Source organism: Ipomoea triloba, chromosome 15 (assembly GCF_003576645.1).
Source record: "Ipomoea triloba cultivar NCNSP0323 chromosome 15, ASM357664v1".
Lineage (NCBI taxonomy): Eukaryota > Viridiplantae > Streptophyta > Magnoliopsida > Solanales > Convolvulaceae > Ipomoea > Ipomoea triloba.
Genome location: NC_044930.1, coordinates 26,693,577 through 26,711,155, shown reverse-complemented (window position 1 = coordinate 26,711,155; position 17,579 = coordinate 26,693,577). Strand labels below are relative to the sequence as shown.

Genomic DNA, 17,579 nt, shown 5'->3' with positions numbered 1-17,579 from the left:
TTCTGAGCATGTCTAACATGAGCAACTGCACAGGGATCCTAATTCTTGGGGCCCCGTATTTTAAAAAAATTATGTGTATATATAGTTTATAGAATTTCAAGCTAAGTGCATGGAGATTAAGTCAATTTGTGATAAGGTGAAATTGAGTCCAATTGGCAATTGCTTTCAAACCTGAAAGCGAAAAATTCTTAGAAAATGGCAATTTGATGAGAGTGTTGGTGACACTTCATTATCACCACAAGAATCTTTTAGGGTTCATTATTTTTTATACATTATAGATCTAGCTATTATTTCATTGACTCATAGGTTTGAGCAATATGAAGTATATGAAGGAACTTTCGCTTTTTTTTTTTCTTTAGTTTTGACAAGTCACAATCGATGGCGGATATGAATTTGAAGTCTTGTTGCATTTGTTTAGAAGCAACTCTTAAGAGAGATGAACAATGTGTGATATTGATGTAAATGAATTGTATTTTGAGCTAAAATTGCTTAGAGAGATTTTATCGAAAGAAAAGATAGAGGCAGCGAGTATATTGAATTCATTGAAATAGATAAGTTGCTTTCCAAATGCTACTATTGCTACTATTGTATATCAAATAGATAAGTTGTTTTCTATTATTGTTAAAAAAAAAAAAATAGGAGAGTAAAAGTAAGTGTAATGACTTTTGTAATTACTATAAAGGATTTGAATCGAATAGTAGGATAACAAAAGTAGGCAAACAAATATGATAATGGGTATCAAAATTCATAATATGGTGCAAAACTATATATCAAACCAATTCAAACACCACCTAATTAAATTCGTTTATGTGCGTTTTTTTTTTTTTAAGGATGCATATTCTCAAGTATCAACATCAACTAGCAAACCCTACCCCACTCTAACGACTTTTAAGAGTTGATAGAAAACTAAATACTTGGAAACTAGTAGGATTACAACCAATTGGTATAAAAACACCTACGCACCCATGGCCCTGGCCATAGTCTACAGTGGCCATTTTTGACTAAACGGGCAATAAATTTGCAGCATATTAATAAATTTATTTCTGAAAAGAAAAATTTGCTGCGAATATGATGAGATAATTTTTTATGCATTTCCAAATTTCTGTCAATATCCCCTAATGTAATTTTACATGCATGCACAACGTGAAATGTTTAATTTACCTACTTAATTAATTTCTCATATTATTTCAATGTTCATATTGGCATGGTTCAATGATCTACACTGCATAGAGTTTATTTTGGAACCACAATTTTGCTTATAAGCATATTATGAATATATATTAATTGATTGAGTGGTGACTGTTAACAAAGTTCAGTGGTACCGTGATAGTGAAATAAATTAAAAAGTCTATTTTGAACCAAACCGTGTTGCTAAATTCAGCAATGGGTTCAGAAATTTCTTTCCTTGCCAGTCAAAGTAGTGTTTTTTTTTGAAACTTCAGTCAAAGTAGTTGTGCTGTAAAATGGTATGTAGCTGCCAAGAGATGTGGTACGCTGCTCTTTAATATTTGCAAAGCTTATTTTTCATTCTTGTTTTTTTTTTTTTTTTTTTTTTTTTTTTTNTTTTTTTTTTTTTTTTTTTTTTTTATCACTAAGACTATTCGAAAAACATAACTAAAGATAGAATGAGGAGGAGTTTATGTTTTATTGTTTTACTGAGAAAAGCATAAGGCGTCAATTTTTTTTTAGAGTAATAAGGATAGAAATTGAAAATATAATGAAAAGCTGAAGGCTTATTTTTGAAACAATATAGTGAGTTATGCTTCAAAATAAATTATTGTTTTAAACTTTTTATTTTTTGCCAAACAAAACTTATAATTTATTTTAATTAACTTAAAATAAGTTATAAATTCTAAAATAAATTCTATTTCTTTTATAAAATACACACACGCGCGCGCGTACACACACATATATATAAACACAAGATGGCGATATAGACCTTGCGAGGCCCATCTTATTGGATAAGTCTTGGCCCAAGTTTTGTTGGGCCAAGAAGACAAAGGCATTGTGGTACAAAAAATAAAAGAGAAGAGAGAAGTAGCCACCGAGAAGGTGGGACTGCTAGCGGGGGACCTCACCTGAATCACACCGATGGGACGTGGCCGCTAGGGGCGATGCCGGACCCATCATACTGCTGGCGCCCCACCGACGAGGTTGGTGAATGCAGTTACACACCAAATACGTCCATGGTTTCAGGGGTGGATTAAAATATTAAAGGAAGTGCGCACTGCCAGGGCGTATAATCCGTGACCTCCACAAGGCAACACATGTCCCTAACCCACTAAGCCACTACGTACTTATCTTGTTTACTAAAGGACAGAGAGCTATACTTATGCATGGGAAGTGCATTGGAAGCAAAGTAGTGGGAGGACACATGTGTGGCCAAGAATGAAGACTAGTCAATGTTGTACACTTGTCAAGTATGCAGAAGATCTTCAATACTATATAATGCACCCTTGTCTCCTCTTAAAAGGCATCTCTTGGTTCACTTAATCCCCTGATTCAGTGGCTTGTGATCCTAACCTTCAACGCTGATGTAATTTACGGGTGATGATGAAAATGAGGGTGAAATTGTCGTTCAACTGGGAATTGAAACTATGGCACGTACTTGAATGTTTAGCTAGGTTCTAGTCATTAGAGTGTTGAAATCCATAAGGATCTAAGCAAACATTGGTTGAGGGTTTGAGTAAATCAAGATGTTTTGGGGGTTTTTGGATGCTAGGGAAAGCAATTTTAAAACAAGAAACTTCAATAATGGTAAAAGATGGGTTAGACAAGGGATATTGCTCTATTGATGCATTAACAACGTAACTTGATTGTAGAAAATGAAATGAATTGTAAATTTATGTTAGTTCTAATATAATATATTTAAAGAATGCACAATAAGTATTTTACATACAAGATTAATGAATGCTGCAACGGTAGTTATTTTTCGATTTTTTTTTTAATTTGAAAGATTGATTCCAACAATGTTGTAAAATTAACATCTTTTCAATGCATCAAGTGTGTCGATCACAATGTTCTATTGTCCTACATTGAAAATTTTAATAATGATTTTTAAATCAATTTATTAGGTTATTTGAATGTCTTCTTTGTCAACAAATCCTCCATAAGTGATAAATATGATTGCCTTCAAACTGTTTTACTTTTTTATTTTTACCATGTTATTAACATAATACTTGGTAAATAAATATATAACATTATTTTTTCGTATCTTTGATATTTTTTAGTAGACATCGAATTATAAATTAAAGAAATGCATATATATTATTTTATTTGTTGTAACTACTAATTTATTTAATATAATAAAAGTAATAGAGTGGGTTACTTACTTTTGAATAATATACTCTAACATATTCGTAGTATATGTTCAACAATTATGCCAACTTTGAGTGGGAGGAGGTTCGAACCTAAGACCTTACTTATAGAAATTAATGAGTAAGTTAAAAGTTAACGAAATATTAACGGAAAAGATAAAAATATTTAATGGATAATCATATATTTAAGGATAAATTAGGAAATCACAAGTAAAAATATAAATCCAAATAATCTGAACCATCCATTTGATTTAATAATTTGACCGTCATTTTTTCTACAATTATAGGCCTAACTTTCTTTGACTCTTATATATATATATATATATATATATATATATATATATATATATATCAGAGAGAGGGAGGGATGAGTTTTGCTGCGGAAACTTGGCGAAGGTGTGAAGGTGCGGTTATATTTGAGCCGTTGATCAAATCTAGATCAACGCTCAAATCATTGAAAATAAAAAAATAAATAAATAAATAAACACACGCGTATAACAACTAGTACTCAAACCTATACTCAATATTGTACTCAATTCTGTACTCGATTCTATACTCAATCTTGTACTCTTTGTGGTGTTACTTTCTTTCACCCTTCCTTCAACAACTGATGCACTTTAAATATATAAATCACGCACCTAAAGCTTTATACCAACGCACTTAAGTTTTCGCAACTGATGCATCTTAAGCACACAAACCACGCACCTTAAGAAGTCAAACCACACACCTTAAGAAGTAAAACAACGCCCGCACATAAAACTTTAGACTGATGCACTAGCCTTAAGTTTCAACAAAATACGCAGAACTGACGCACCTTAAGCACAAACCCTACGCACCTTAGGTTTGACCCATATGAAAAATGACCAAATTGCCACCGCGTTTTTTTTAAACATTATTAATCCTAGACATTGATTTTGGCAAGATCAATGACTCTCCTCTCACCGCACAACCGCACCTGAGAAGATCAACTGCACGCGAATTGAATTCTATATATATATGAAGGCAATTGGTTACCAATTCAATCTTTGTGAATAGGAGCTCACATTTGCAACAAGAGTTTCATCTAAAGGCAAGAGAGATCTTGCAGCACGAGGGAGTCGTGTTCTCAATTCTCAAGTCGTTACCCAAAGAGCAATGACAAGTGTTCAAGTTTTGTACTTGCTTATGTCTTATGTAATTAAAAATGCATAGTAAATTAAGCTTCATTCTAGGCTAGCTAAGGCCTCATGGATTCAACCACGTTAAAATCTTAGTGTCTCAATTTTATTTATGCATTTTAACCTATATGTTTTTTTGTACTTCGTGATTAATTATAACATGTAATCAAATATTTGTGCCTACTTAATAATCGTAATTGAGATAAAGCAAACATGGGGATATGGATAATGATACTGAGAGACTGAGAGTCATCATCCTAGTCCGTTGGTAATTTAACTTGATTATTTTTAAAATAATATTTCATAATGACGCAAACAAACTGCACATACTTACCATAATACTCCCTAAATTGAAGTTCACATAATTTATCTAGGACTGAAATTTATTAATCTATAGATACCAAAGCCTAAGGTTTTTTCAAATTTCAAAGAAAATTATATGGTGGTTAGGCTTGGCTAGAGTATTGACAAATATGATTTTTCAAAAGCTTCAGAGCATGTTCAGCATTTGAATAGTTGAATAGCTCCTTTGTTGGCATGCAGAGATTTTATGTGAATTTCTTTATTTGTTTCTATTCCAACGTTTTAAAAAAATGGGTAGATAAAAACTTTATCCTAAACAAATTTAAACGAATTGAAAATGCACCATATACATTAGTCAGGTTAAACAGAAGAAATACTCTTTAGTGAAGCAAAAACCTTGTAAGTAGAGCTGTCCAACGGACTTAGCCTGCCAGGCTAGTCCTATCCCGCATGCACGACCAAAAAAGACGGAGCGGATTTAGAAGTTTATGACCCGTATATATTTTGGTATAACTACAGTTTCATTTGATAATATAAAAACAAATATGAGACAGTATCATTTGAGATGAACTGTAGTATCATTTACGGAGCTCCGTTAATACTAGACGGCACGCAACCGTTTCTTTACTTAACGAAACGGTGCCGTTTTTGGACCATGATCCACGATATAACAATTGCCCGCCTCCTCCTTCGGTTCTCCTTCGCACCGTTCTGCTTCCTAGCTCTCACCCCTCCTCTGTTGGGCCTGTCTTGCACCACCCTGATTCGTGTCTTACACCCTTCATTCATTGGGTTTAGCCGCAACAAAAAAAAAAATAATAATAATAATAAAATTGGGTCAAACTCCAATAACCCGATCGATAATAATAATTTGTTGAAAATTAAATATTTCTTAAACATTATTTAAAAAGCATGCTTTCAAGCTTTAACTATTTAAATATTATATATATATATTATAAAAATAAAAATATTAATAAAACATAACTGCCACCCGTCATGGCATCCTTGGTAGGTCCCAAAAAAAAAAAAGAAAAAAAAAAAAAAAGAAGAAGCTGTCGGTGAATTGGTTTGAGAGATTGGTCAAATCCCCTAGCTTATATAAGTGCAGTCGCCTTGGCCTTGAATAATATAATATATCTATCTTGCTTAGCTTGCTCTAATTTCAGTGATGGAGAACTTCATTTCTTTCGTCTTCTTTCTTTGTTTTATCATTTTACTCCACACACAGTGGAGGAAGAAGGCAAAAACCCGCCGGAAAGAGCCACCAGGGCCGTGGAAGCTTCCGATCATCGGAAACTTGCACCAATTGTCAGCCTCTTCACAGCAACCCACCCATCGTGTCCTGAGAGAGTTGGTAAAAAAATACGGCTCCCAGGGCATGATGAAGCTTCAAATAGGAGAAATTAATGCTGTGGTGGTATCGTCGCCGGCGGTGGCTAAAGAGTTGATAAGAAATCACGACCTAACTTTCGCGACCAAATGGCAGTCTCTGGCCAGTAAAACACTATTTTACAATGATTTCGGCGTTGTTTTTAGTCCGTACGGTGATTATTGGAGACAGTTGCGAAAGGTATACTCCACAGAGCTCCTCAACGCTAAAAATGTCCGGTCGTTCAGTTCAATCAGGCACGATGAGATCCATTCTCTATTGGCCGATCTCCATTCATCATCCGGCCAGTTGGTGAATTTCACTCACAGAATCTTCTTGCTTATGTCCTCCATTATATGTAAATCTGCATTCGGTAAGATAAGGTGGACCCTGTCCTAAATTCTGTATTTTAAATATTATAATTGTGAACATCTAGAATATACCTTTGTGGGGGGAGGGGGGGGGGGTTTACCGATCGTTATATCGTGGCTAGGGAATTATTAATATTCATAATGCACCCGAATTCATGTTTATAATAACATGAATTCTATGTATTATATACTGAGGACACATAACCCTTAACATAATACACAAAATTTATGTTCAAAATACATAGAATTCATGTTCATTAATTATATCGTGTTTGTATGTATGTGTATTATGAACACCAATTCTATATCTTATAAAATCAAATTCTATGTATTGGGCTAGGGTCCACGGTCATATAAATTGTCATATCCATGGTGATATAAATTGTCATATGAATGAGCTAAGCCCCTAACGGGCCTCCTAAAACTAGGAAAACCTTGCCTATCTAAATATTTAATATGTGAATTGTATATCTTTAGATTTTGATCCACCTATTTATTTGGATCCAAGTCCATAAAATAATGAGTTCTACTACATATACTTTCAAATCTTACTTTCTCAATTTTACTCTTTAATGTGACAGGCTTTAATAAGTTATTTATTTTCATGGAGTCTTAATACAAGTGTCTACATCAAGGTTTGGTTTTTCTATGTAATCTTAATACACGTGTCTGCATCAAAATTTTATATGAGAGTAAAACTTGATAGTAGAAATTCATATAGTCTTAATACAAGTGTCTACATTAAGGTTTTTCCATGTAATATTAACATAGGTGTCTACATCAAGATTTTACATGAGAGTAAAAATTGATAGTAGAAAATGAGAGTAAACATAGTATTTTTCTAATATAATATGATTAAATATTATTTGATAACTACTGCGCACCCGCAGGCAAGGTATTCACCGGGAGAGAAGAGTTCTTAGAGCAAATAAAGGAAATATCGGAGTTTTTGGGTGGATTTGATTTTGCCGATGTGTTTCCGTCTTGGAAGGTTCTACACGGCCTGTGCGGCAACAAGAAGAGGATCATGAAAACTCGCCGTAAAGTAGACGGAATTATTGAAAACATCATAAAAGAGCACAGAGAGAAGGTGGAAAGTGGTGATTGTTTAATTGATGTCCTCATAACACAAATGGATAGCGGTGGACTAAAACTGCCCATCACTCATGACACCATCAAAGGTGTAATTGTTGTAAGTACTACATACGTATATATCCTTAAATTCATCAAATTAAATGGGATTTTTGGGTTAACGTTAGTTGGAGCATGCAGGAAATATTTGCAGCAGGAAGTGATACATCATCAACAGCCACTGTTTGGGCAATGTCGGAAATGATGAAGAATCCCAGGGTTTTGGCCAAAGCACAGGCTGAGGTGAGAGAAGCTTTTAGAGGGAAAGAGAAGTTGGAGGAGGAAGACATGGAGGAATTAGCATACTTGAAATCAGTGGTGAAAGAAACTTTGAGGTTTCATCCTCCGCTTCCCATGTTAGTTCCCAAAGAGTGCATGGAAGAAACTATGGTGTGCGGATATACCATACCGCTAAAATCAAAGATATTGATTAATGTGTGGGCAATGGGTAGGGACCCTCAATACTGGGAAGATCCAGAGAGCTTTATACCCGAGAGATTTGAGAAGAGTTCAATTGATTTCATGGGAAATCACTTTGAATTTTTACCTTTTGGGGGCGGAAGGAGGATATGTCCAGGACTTGGGTTTGGTTTTGCCAACGCTTTGTCACCTTTGGCACACTTGCTCTTCCACTTTGATTGGAAGCTCCCTTCTGGAGTTACTGCAGATACATTGGACATGACGGAGATGAATGGAATAGCTGTAGCAAGAAAGAATGATCTTTTCTTGATTCCTACTCCCATCCATGCATCTTCTTAAGTAATAATCATATCCCACCTACCTAGCTAGCTAGCATGATGGCTGGGATAATCTTTAGTATTGTTTTACAAAACTGGTGCTGAATTTAAGCAGATTATAGATTCGCTGTTTATGACTTTATGTTCAAATAAACAAGGATGTCGCATGTTGAAAGTTCGTTGCCAATTAGCTACAATGGAGTAATAAAATACTTTCAAACAAGAATTCAATTTTATTATTATTATATATCTTATATTGAAATTAAATTAGCATAATTGATCTAGGACTAAAATTTATTAATCTATACATACCAAAGCCTAAGGTTTTTTCAAATTTCAAAGAAAATTATATGCTGGTTAGGCTTGGCTAGAGTATTGACAAATATGCTTTAGAAAACTAAATACTTGGAAACTAGTAGGATTCAACCAATTGGTATAAAAACACCTACGCACCCACGGCCCTGGTCATAGTCTACAGTGGCCATTTTTGACTAAACGGGCAATAAATTTGCAGCACATTCATAAATTTATTTCTGAAAATAAAAATTTGCTGAGAATATGATGAGATAATTTTTTATGCATTTCCAAATTTCTTTCAATATCCCCTAATGTAATTTTACATGCACGCACAACGTGAAATGTTTAATTTACCTAGTTAATTAATTTCTCATATTATTTCCGATGTTCGTATTGGCATGGTTCAATGATCTACAGTGCATAGAGTTTATTTTGGAACCACAATTTTGCTTATAAGCATATTATAAATATATATTTATTGATTGAGTGGTGACTGGTGATCATGTCGAGTTAACACAGTTCAGTGATACCGTGATAGTGAAATAAATTAAAAAGTCTATTTTGAACTAAACACGCACTCCCACTTTTCCAGCACGTGTTGCTAAATTCAGCAATGGGTTCAGGAATTTCTTTCCTTCCCAGTCAAAGTAGTTGTGCTGTAAAATGGTAGCTGCCAAGAGATGGGTACGGTGTTCTTTAATCTTTGCAAAGCTGATTTTTCATTCTTTTTTTTTTTTTTTTAATTTTATTTTATCACTAAGACTATTCGAAAAACATAACTAAAGATAGAATGAGGAGGAGTTTATGTTTTATTGTTTTACTGAGAAAAGCATAAGGTGTCAATTTTTTTGAGTAATAAGGATAGAAATTGAAAATATAATGAAAAGTTGAAGGCTTATTTTTGAAACAATATAGTGAGTCATGCTCCAAAATAAATTATTATTTTAAACGTTTTATTTTTTACCAAATAAAACTTATAACTTATTTTAATTAATTTAAAATAAGTTATAAATTCTAAAATAAATTCTATTTCTTTTATAAAATACACACACATATATAAACACAAGATGGCGATATAGACCCTACGAGGCCCATCTTATTGAATAAGTCTTGGTCCAAGTTTTGTTGGGCCAAGAAGACAAAGACATGGTGGTCCAAAAAATAAAAGAGAAGAGAGACGGGAGGATGGGACCGCTAGCGGGGGACCTCACCTGAATCTCAGCAATTGGATGTGGCCGCCAGGGGCGATGTCAGACCTATCATACTGCTGGCGCCCCATTGACGGGATTTGTGAATGCAGTTACACACCAAATACATCCATGGTTTCAGGGGTGGAATATTAACATATTAAAGGAAGTGTGCACTGCCAGGGCGTATAACCTGTGACCTCCACAAGGCAACACATGCTACTTTTAAAATAGCATATTTGTTAATACTCTAGCCGAGCTTAACAAGCATATAATTTTCTTTGAAATTTATTCGTAATTAAGACTAATGATTTTTTTCCAATTGCTACTGCCTACTTAATCTTACTATTCGCTAGCTATATACTCGGTGCCCTCCACCTACACTTTACCACAATCTACCTATCAACTAAGTATACCGGTTCTAAGCATGTCTAACATGAGCTGCACAGGGGACCTAATTCTTGGGGCCCCGTATTTTTTAAAAAATTATGTGTATATATAGTTTACAGAATTTCAGGCTAAGTGCATGGAGATTAAGTCAATTTGTGATAAGGTGAAATTGAGTCCAATTGGCAATTGCTTTAAAACCTAAAAGCGAAAAATTCGTAGAAAATGACAATTTGATTAGAGTGTTGGTGACATTTCATTATCAACACAAGAATCTTTTAGGGTTCATTATTTTTTATACATTATAGATCTAGCTATTATTTCATTGACTCATAGGTTTGAGCAATATGAAGTATATGAAGGAACTTTCGCTTTTTTTTTTCTTTTTTTTTTTTGTTTAGTTTTGACAAGTTACAATCGATGGCTGATATGAATTTGAAGTCTTGTTACATTTGTTTAGAAGCAGCTCTTAAGAGAGATGAACAATGTGTGATATTGATGTAAATGAATTGTATTTTGAGCTAAAATTGCTTAGAGAGATTTTATTGAAAGAAAAGATAGGGGCAGTGAGTATATTGAATTCATTGAAATAGATAAGTTGTTTTCCAAATGCTACTATTGCTACTATTGTATATCAAATAGATAAGTTGTTTTTCATTATTGTTAAAAAAAAATAGGAGAGTAAAAGTACGTGTAATGACTTTTGTAATTACTACAGGATTTGAATCGAATAGTAGGATGACAAAAGTAGGCAAACAAATATGATAATGGGTATCAAAATTCATAATATGGTGCAAAACTATATATCAAACCAATTCAAACACCACCTAATAATTAAATTCGTTTATGTGCGTTTTTTTTTTTTTTAAGATGCATATTCTCAAGTATCAACATCAACTAGCAAACCCTACATACCCCACTCTAACGACTTTTAAGAGTTGATAGAAGACTAAGGGTGTGTTTGGTTGGTGGGTTTAGGCATAAGGAATGGGTATAAAAGTGATTGTTTGTGTTTGGTTGATAGGTTTTGTGAATGCTACTATGGGTTTGGAATATCTCATTAATGACAAAACCCATACCCTTATTAAATAAGGGTTTCATCTCCCTTCCTCCTTTTTTCCTCAACTATTAATAATCATTCCCATTCCACCCACTTACCAAACATGTTAAATACTTTCACCAAAACCCATTACCATTACCAAGTATTTGATACCCATTCCGATTCCGATTCCTATGTGCGAACCAAACGCACCCTAAATACTTGGAAACTATTAGGATTCAACCAATTGGTATAAAAACACCTACGCACCCATGGCCCTGGCCCCTGGCCATAGTCTACAGTGGCCATTTTTGACTAAACGGGCAAATAATTTGCAGCATATTAATAAATTTATTTCTGAAAAGAAAAATTTGCTGCGAATATGATGAGATAATTTTTTATGGATTTCCAAATTTCTTTCAATATCCCCTAATGTAATTTTACATGCACGCACAACGTGAAATGTTTAATTTACCTAGTTAATTAATTTCTCATATTATTTCGATGTTCATATTGGCATGGTTCAATGATCTACACTGCATAGAGTTTATTTTGAAACCACAATTTAGCTTATAAGCATATTATAAATATATATTAACTGATTGGGTGATGACGAGTGATCATGTCGAGTTAACACAGTTCAGTCGTACGGTGATAGTGAAGTAAATTAAAAAGTCTGCTTTGTACCAAACATGCACTCCTACTTTTCCAGCAGGTGTTGCTAAATTCAGCAATGAGTTCAGGAATTTCTCTCCTTCCCAGTCAAAGTAGTTGTGCTGTAAAATGGTACCTGCCAAGAGATGGGGTACGGTGTTCTAAACACAAAATGCCGATATAGACCCTGTGAGGCTCATCTAATTGAATAAGTCTTGACCAATGTTTTGTTGGGCCAAGAAGACAAAGGCATGGTGGTCCAAAAAATAAAAGAGAAGAGAGAAGTAGCCACCGGGAGGGTGGGATTGCTGGCGGGGGACCTCACTTGAATCCCAGTGGTGGGACGTGGCCGCCAGGGGCGATGCCGGACCCATCATACAGCTGGCGCCCCACCGACAGGGTTGATGAATGCGGTTATACACCAAATACGTCCATGGTTTCAGGGGTGGATTAAAATATTAATGGAAGTGCGCGCTGCCAGGGCGTATAACTCGTGACCTGGCCTCCACAAGGCAACACATATGTCACTAACCCACTAAGCCACTATGTACTTATCTTGTTTACTAAAGGACAGAGAGCTACACTTATGCATGGGAAGTACACCGGATGCAAAGTAGTAGGTGGACTCATGTGTGGCCAACAATGAAGACTAGCTAGTCGATGTTGTACACATGTCAAGAATCCAGAAGATCTTCAACACTATATAACGCACCCTTGCCTTCTCTTAGAAGGCATCCCTTGGTTCACTTTCTTAATCCCCTGATCCAGTGGCTTGTGATCCTAACCTTCAACGCGTACATACGCCGGGGTTCAATTTCTAGCAACATCACTATTATTTATAGTCCACTATTTGTGTTATAGCTTGTATTATTTATTTATTATTTGGGTCAACATTTTAGGCTAGTATCTTGGGCCCAATGCCATGAGCAATAATACTACTCTCTCTGTCTTATTTTATTTGTCCTACTCACTATTCACCGATCAAACCAACTCTTTCTTTTATGGTTATTTCTTTATTATTTTTTCCTTATTTTTAAATTTGACTTTTTGTGTTTAATAGTACTTTTAGTGTAGTTTCTAAATATATAAATTTTGTATATTAATATGAAACTTAATATTATGAAAAATAGAATTAAAAATAACTTCAATCAAGATTCGTTAACCAAACCAGACATATAAAATGGGTCGGAGGTATAATATGATTTTTCTACCCCCATTCTGTACATTTATACCCAATCTATAGTAGACTCGGTCCCTACAAAACCATCAATTAATACACGTATTGCATTATTAAGTAATGAATCATACGAAAACATTAATTACATACCTAGATGTAAATTTCTTTGATAGAAATGTGTAATGGTGGGAGAGACCATTTTTGATGTAAATTTCTTTGATAGAAATGTGTAATGGTGGGAGAGACCATTTTTTATATTTATAAGAGAATTTTAACCTAACGCCAAAAAGAATACATACATAGTTAAATAAATTTCATAGATTTTTAGTCACCCGTAAAAAAGAATCCTATCCCCTTCCCCCTAGGTGGGATTTGCTTTCCTTGATACCATAAAATGTGATTCCCAATGATCTGAATTTTCCTAAGTCAAAGATTGCACCAAACGTGAGAATAATTTTTCTACATTTTAAATTTCCAAGAGAGTTTAAATTTTCCTTGCTACCAAACGTCCTCTAAGAGAGTTAAGTAATTAAATAACACATTATATTTATGACTTTATATGTAATTTTATATGTAATCAACAAAGAGTAAACTACTAATTCCTATAACCGGCTAATACTATCAGATCAGCTCGTAGAAACCAGCTAACACAATCAGCTATTAGCTATAAAACATGTAGATTAATCTCAACCCTTGATCTAGTCAAAATCAACAACCCATATTGAAGAAAACTTTAAAAAAAATGCAGTGATACTATGGTAATTTTGCGTAAGTTCGGCATTATGGTAATTTTGCGTAGGTTCAAAACTTAAGGTGCATAAGTTTATTGCTTAAAGGGCTTAAATTTATAGCTGTCGTACGTGCCTAAGTTTAAAGGTTAAAGTGCTAAAGTCTAAAACTTAAATGTGTAGTTTTATATCTTAAGGTGCGTCACTTTCTAGTTTAAGGTGCATCAGTTTAAAACTTAAGTGTGTATCTTTAAAGTTTAAGGTGCATTTTTTCCAACTTAAGATTCATAATTTTGAAGCTTAAGGTGCGTAAGTTTATAGCTTTAGGCCGGTTCCTAAGTTTAAAACTTAAGATGCTTAAGTTTAAAGCTTAAGGTAACATAATTTTATAGTTTAAAGTATGTATATACGTATCAAGTTTAATAAGGTGTATCACTTTTCTAGTTTAATACTACTATTTTTGTATCCACATTCTGTACATTTATACCGGCCCATTTTATAGTAGAAAGTCCCAACAAAATCATCAATGAGCCCATTTGACATAATTGCCGGAAAGCAAGCACAAATAGATGCCCTTCAAGCTAACAAAACTTGGAAACTCATAATCCTTCCCCCTCCAAGCAAGCTGTTGGCTGCAAGTGGGTTTACAAGGTAAAGCACAAAGCAGATGAGATTGTGGAGAGGTGTAAAGCTAGGCTTTTGTTAACACACTTTCACATCACCCGTGTTTTCTTGTTTATGTCGTTTTTTTTTTTTCGGTCATTGATTGGAATCCATTTCAAAAAATAGGCTCCGGCCAGGTAATGATTCAAATTTTTGAGAGTGGATGGATACTTGATTTGTGGCCTTGTTGATTGGGCTTGAAAAACTTTCCCAAGATGGGATATATATGTATGCATAGGCAATTTGGTTTGATGAATTTGAACAGATTAAATGTAGAATCTTATTATTGGAAAATAGTAGATCAGAGTAAATGTAAAACAAGACGTACTACCAAAGGTGGAGTAGGTATTTATACAATATTATTGTCCATCCAAACCGGCAATGATAGATCGGTAGGCCGGTGAGGTGAGATTTATTTATATATATAGTACATACGCTTAATTAACAACTGGAGTAGGAATCAAGAAAAGATCTTTGCTTTTTGATGCAGCTATTCCGACCATCTCTGTCATGTCCAATGTATCAGCAGTAATTCCGGGAATGAAGTTCCAATCAAAGTGGTACAGCATGTGTGCTAAAGGAGCTACTGTATTGACTAAACCAAGTGCAAGTCCTGGACACATTCTCCTTCCAGAACCAAAAGGCAAAAACTCAAAGTGGTTTCCCATGAAATCAATTGAGTTGTTGTCAAATCTCTCGGGTATAAAGCTATCTGGATTTTCCCAGTACTTGGGATCCCTAGCCATGGCCCACGCATTTATCAACACTCTTGCTTTGACCGGTATGGTGTATCCACCAACCACAGTTTCTTCCCTGCACTCCCTGGGAATTAAAAAGGGACCCGGAATATGACACCTCAAAGTTTCTTTCACCACTAATTTGAGGTATGGTAATTGGTCAACAATGCTGTCATTCTCCTCCAACTTTTCTTTCCCTCTCACCTCGGCTTGGGCTTTGGCCAACACCCCTGGATTTTTCATCATTTCCGACATTGCCCACACTACTGTCGATGATGATGTCTCTGTTGCTCCTATGAAAATATCCTGCATGCATGCATATTCAATTAGATTCCTAAACTTTAAAAATGCTATTAGACTCTTTAACATACATGTTCAATTAGGACAATGAAACTCAAAAATCGGTGGTCATTTTAATTATGGCGTGAAAATTCGGTGACCAGCGGAAGGCGACCAAATGGTCATGGTTGCCTTTTGACGGGGAAGGTGACTAGACGCCTTCCACTGGGGAAAGCGACCAACGGGTCGCCTTCGACCAAGAATGACGACCGGCCGGCGACAATTTGACTTTTTTGGGCTTTATTGCTCCAATTTAACATGTTAAAGAATGTAATTGCACTTTTTAAATGTTTAGAAACCTAGCTAATTGATTATTCAAGCAAAGTTTAGGGATTTATTTGACTCTTTTTCCTAATAAAATATAAAATAATATTTTATATATATATATATATATATATATATATATATATATATTGAGGTAGGGGTGACATACGAGGATTATGCCTTTGATGGTGTCGTGGGTGATAGGCAGTTGATAGCCTCCGTTTCTCTTAAGTTTGATGAGGGCATAAATTATATCTTCAGTTTCACCTTCACCCCCTAATAACTCGCCACTTTCTAAATTCTTTTCGTGCTCTTTTATGATGTTGTCTAGAATTGGATCTACTTTACGGTGAACTTCCAGCAACCGATTCTTGTTCCCGCAGAGGCCGTGAAGAAATTTCAAGGAGGGAAACACATCCGCAAACTCAAACGCTCCCAGCAGGTTAAACATCTCCTCGAATAACTCAATTAACTCATCTCTCCCACTGAATACTCTACCTGCATTGCACATCCATATATATATAATACAATATAATATAATAAAAACCGTCATATATATATATATACATACCCAATGCGGCTCTGCATATAAGGGAGCTGGTAATCAAGGAGATTCTCTTAGTGACATTGACTGGCTTCCCCAATGATGAACGGATATGAGTCAATAGATTATGGATCTCATCCTCCCTGATGGAGCTGAAGGAGCGGACACGTTTGGTGTTGAACAGCTCCATCATACATATTTTGCGCATTTGTCTCCAGTGATCCCCGTAGGGAGAAAACGTGAAGTCCGTACGATTGTAGAGCAGTATCTTGGTGGCCATCAGTTCTGCCCTGGAAGCGAAAACCACGTCCTGAGTTCTTAGGAACTCTTTAGCCATCTCGCGCGAGGACACCACCACAGTTGAAATTTCTCCAAGTTTAAGGTGCATCAGCCCCGATGAGGACCCGTACCTTTTCGCTAAATCTACAAGGGCGCGGTGGGGAGGCAGGGATGAGCTGCTCAAGTGGAGCAAGTTCCCAATGATAGGAAGCTTCCATGGCCCCGGAGGCAGAACTTTCCCTCTGCTTTTTGCCTTCTTCTTCCACTCTGCACGGACTAAAATAAACCAGCAAACAAACAAGGCCAAATAAATGAAGTTCATTATTATTGCGCCCTCCATTAGAATATATATAATCACACAAATATAGCAGCAAGCTAATTAAGCTAGATCAGATATATATATCGATCTTATGCCTCAGCTCCTTTAATTTGTTCAAAGCCCAATCTAAGGCTGCATCCCCTTATATAGACCACCTACCAGAAAAATAAATTATTACAGGATTTGAATGGAATAGTAGAATGACAAAACTAGACAAACAAATATGACAATGAATATCAAAATTTATAATATTCTACAAAAGTACCCAACCAAACACCGCCTAAATTCGTTTATGTGCGTCTTAGAGCACCATTATTTAGATGCATATTCTCAAGTCACAATATCAAGGCTATGTTTGGCAAACTTAGCTGAAAATGTAGCTGAAAACTGAAAAGCTATAAGCTCGAAGCTGAAATCTGAAGAGCTGTTAAGCTAGTTGTTATGCTTAAAAGTGTTTGGTAAAATTAGATTTTTGATAAGCTGATAAATGTAAAAAGACTAAAAATGACATCTTCATACAATTTAAATAGTTTTAATTAAATTTAAATAGGTTTGTTTATATATTAAAATATAAAATAGT

General features: G+C 35.0%; 2 protein-coding genes across 2 annotated transcripts; one reads left to right on the top strand and one right to left on the bottom strand.

The window, feature by feature from the left end:
* Positions 1 to 5,927: 5,927 nt before the first annotated feature.
* Positions 5,928 to 8,621, top strand: LOC116005998 (premnaspirodiene oxygenase-like). The gene is made up of 3 exons (XM_031246243.1): positions 5,928 to 6,519; positions 7,408 to 7,709; positions 7,790 to 8,621. Exons 1-3 carry the CDS (start codon positions 5,946 to 5,948, stop codon positions 8,405 to 8,407), a joined length of 1,494 nt encoding a protein of 497 aa, XP_031102103.1. The 5' UTR covers positions 5,928 to 5,945; the 3' UTR covers positions 8,408 to 8,621.
* A 6,152-nt stretch (positions 8,622 to 14,773) lies between these two features.
* On the bottom strand, positions 14,774 to 17,090 carry LOC116006057 (premnaspirodiene oxygenase-like). The gene is made up of 3 exons (XM_031246315.1): positions 16,429 to 17,090; positions 16,027 to 16,355; positions 14,774 to 15,560 (listed from the first exon to the last, which is right to left on the bottom strand). Exons 1-3 carry the CDS (start codon positions 17,018 to 17,020, stop codon positions 14,955 to 14,957), a joined length of 1,527 nt encoding a protein of 508 aa, XP_031102175.1. The 5' UTR covers positions 17,021 to 17,090; the 3' UTR covers positions 14,774 to 14,954.
* Between the last annotated feature and the right edge of the window lie 489 nt (positions 17,091 to 17,579).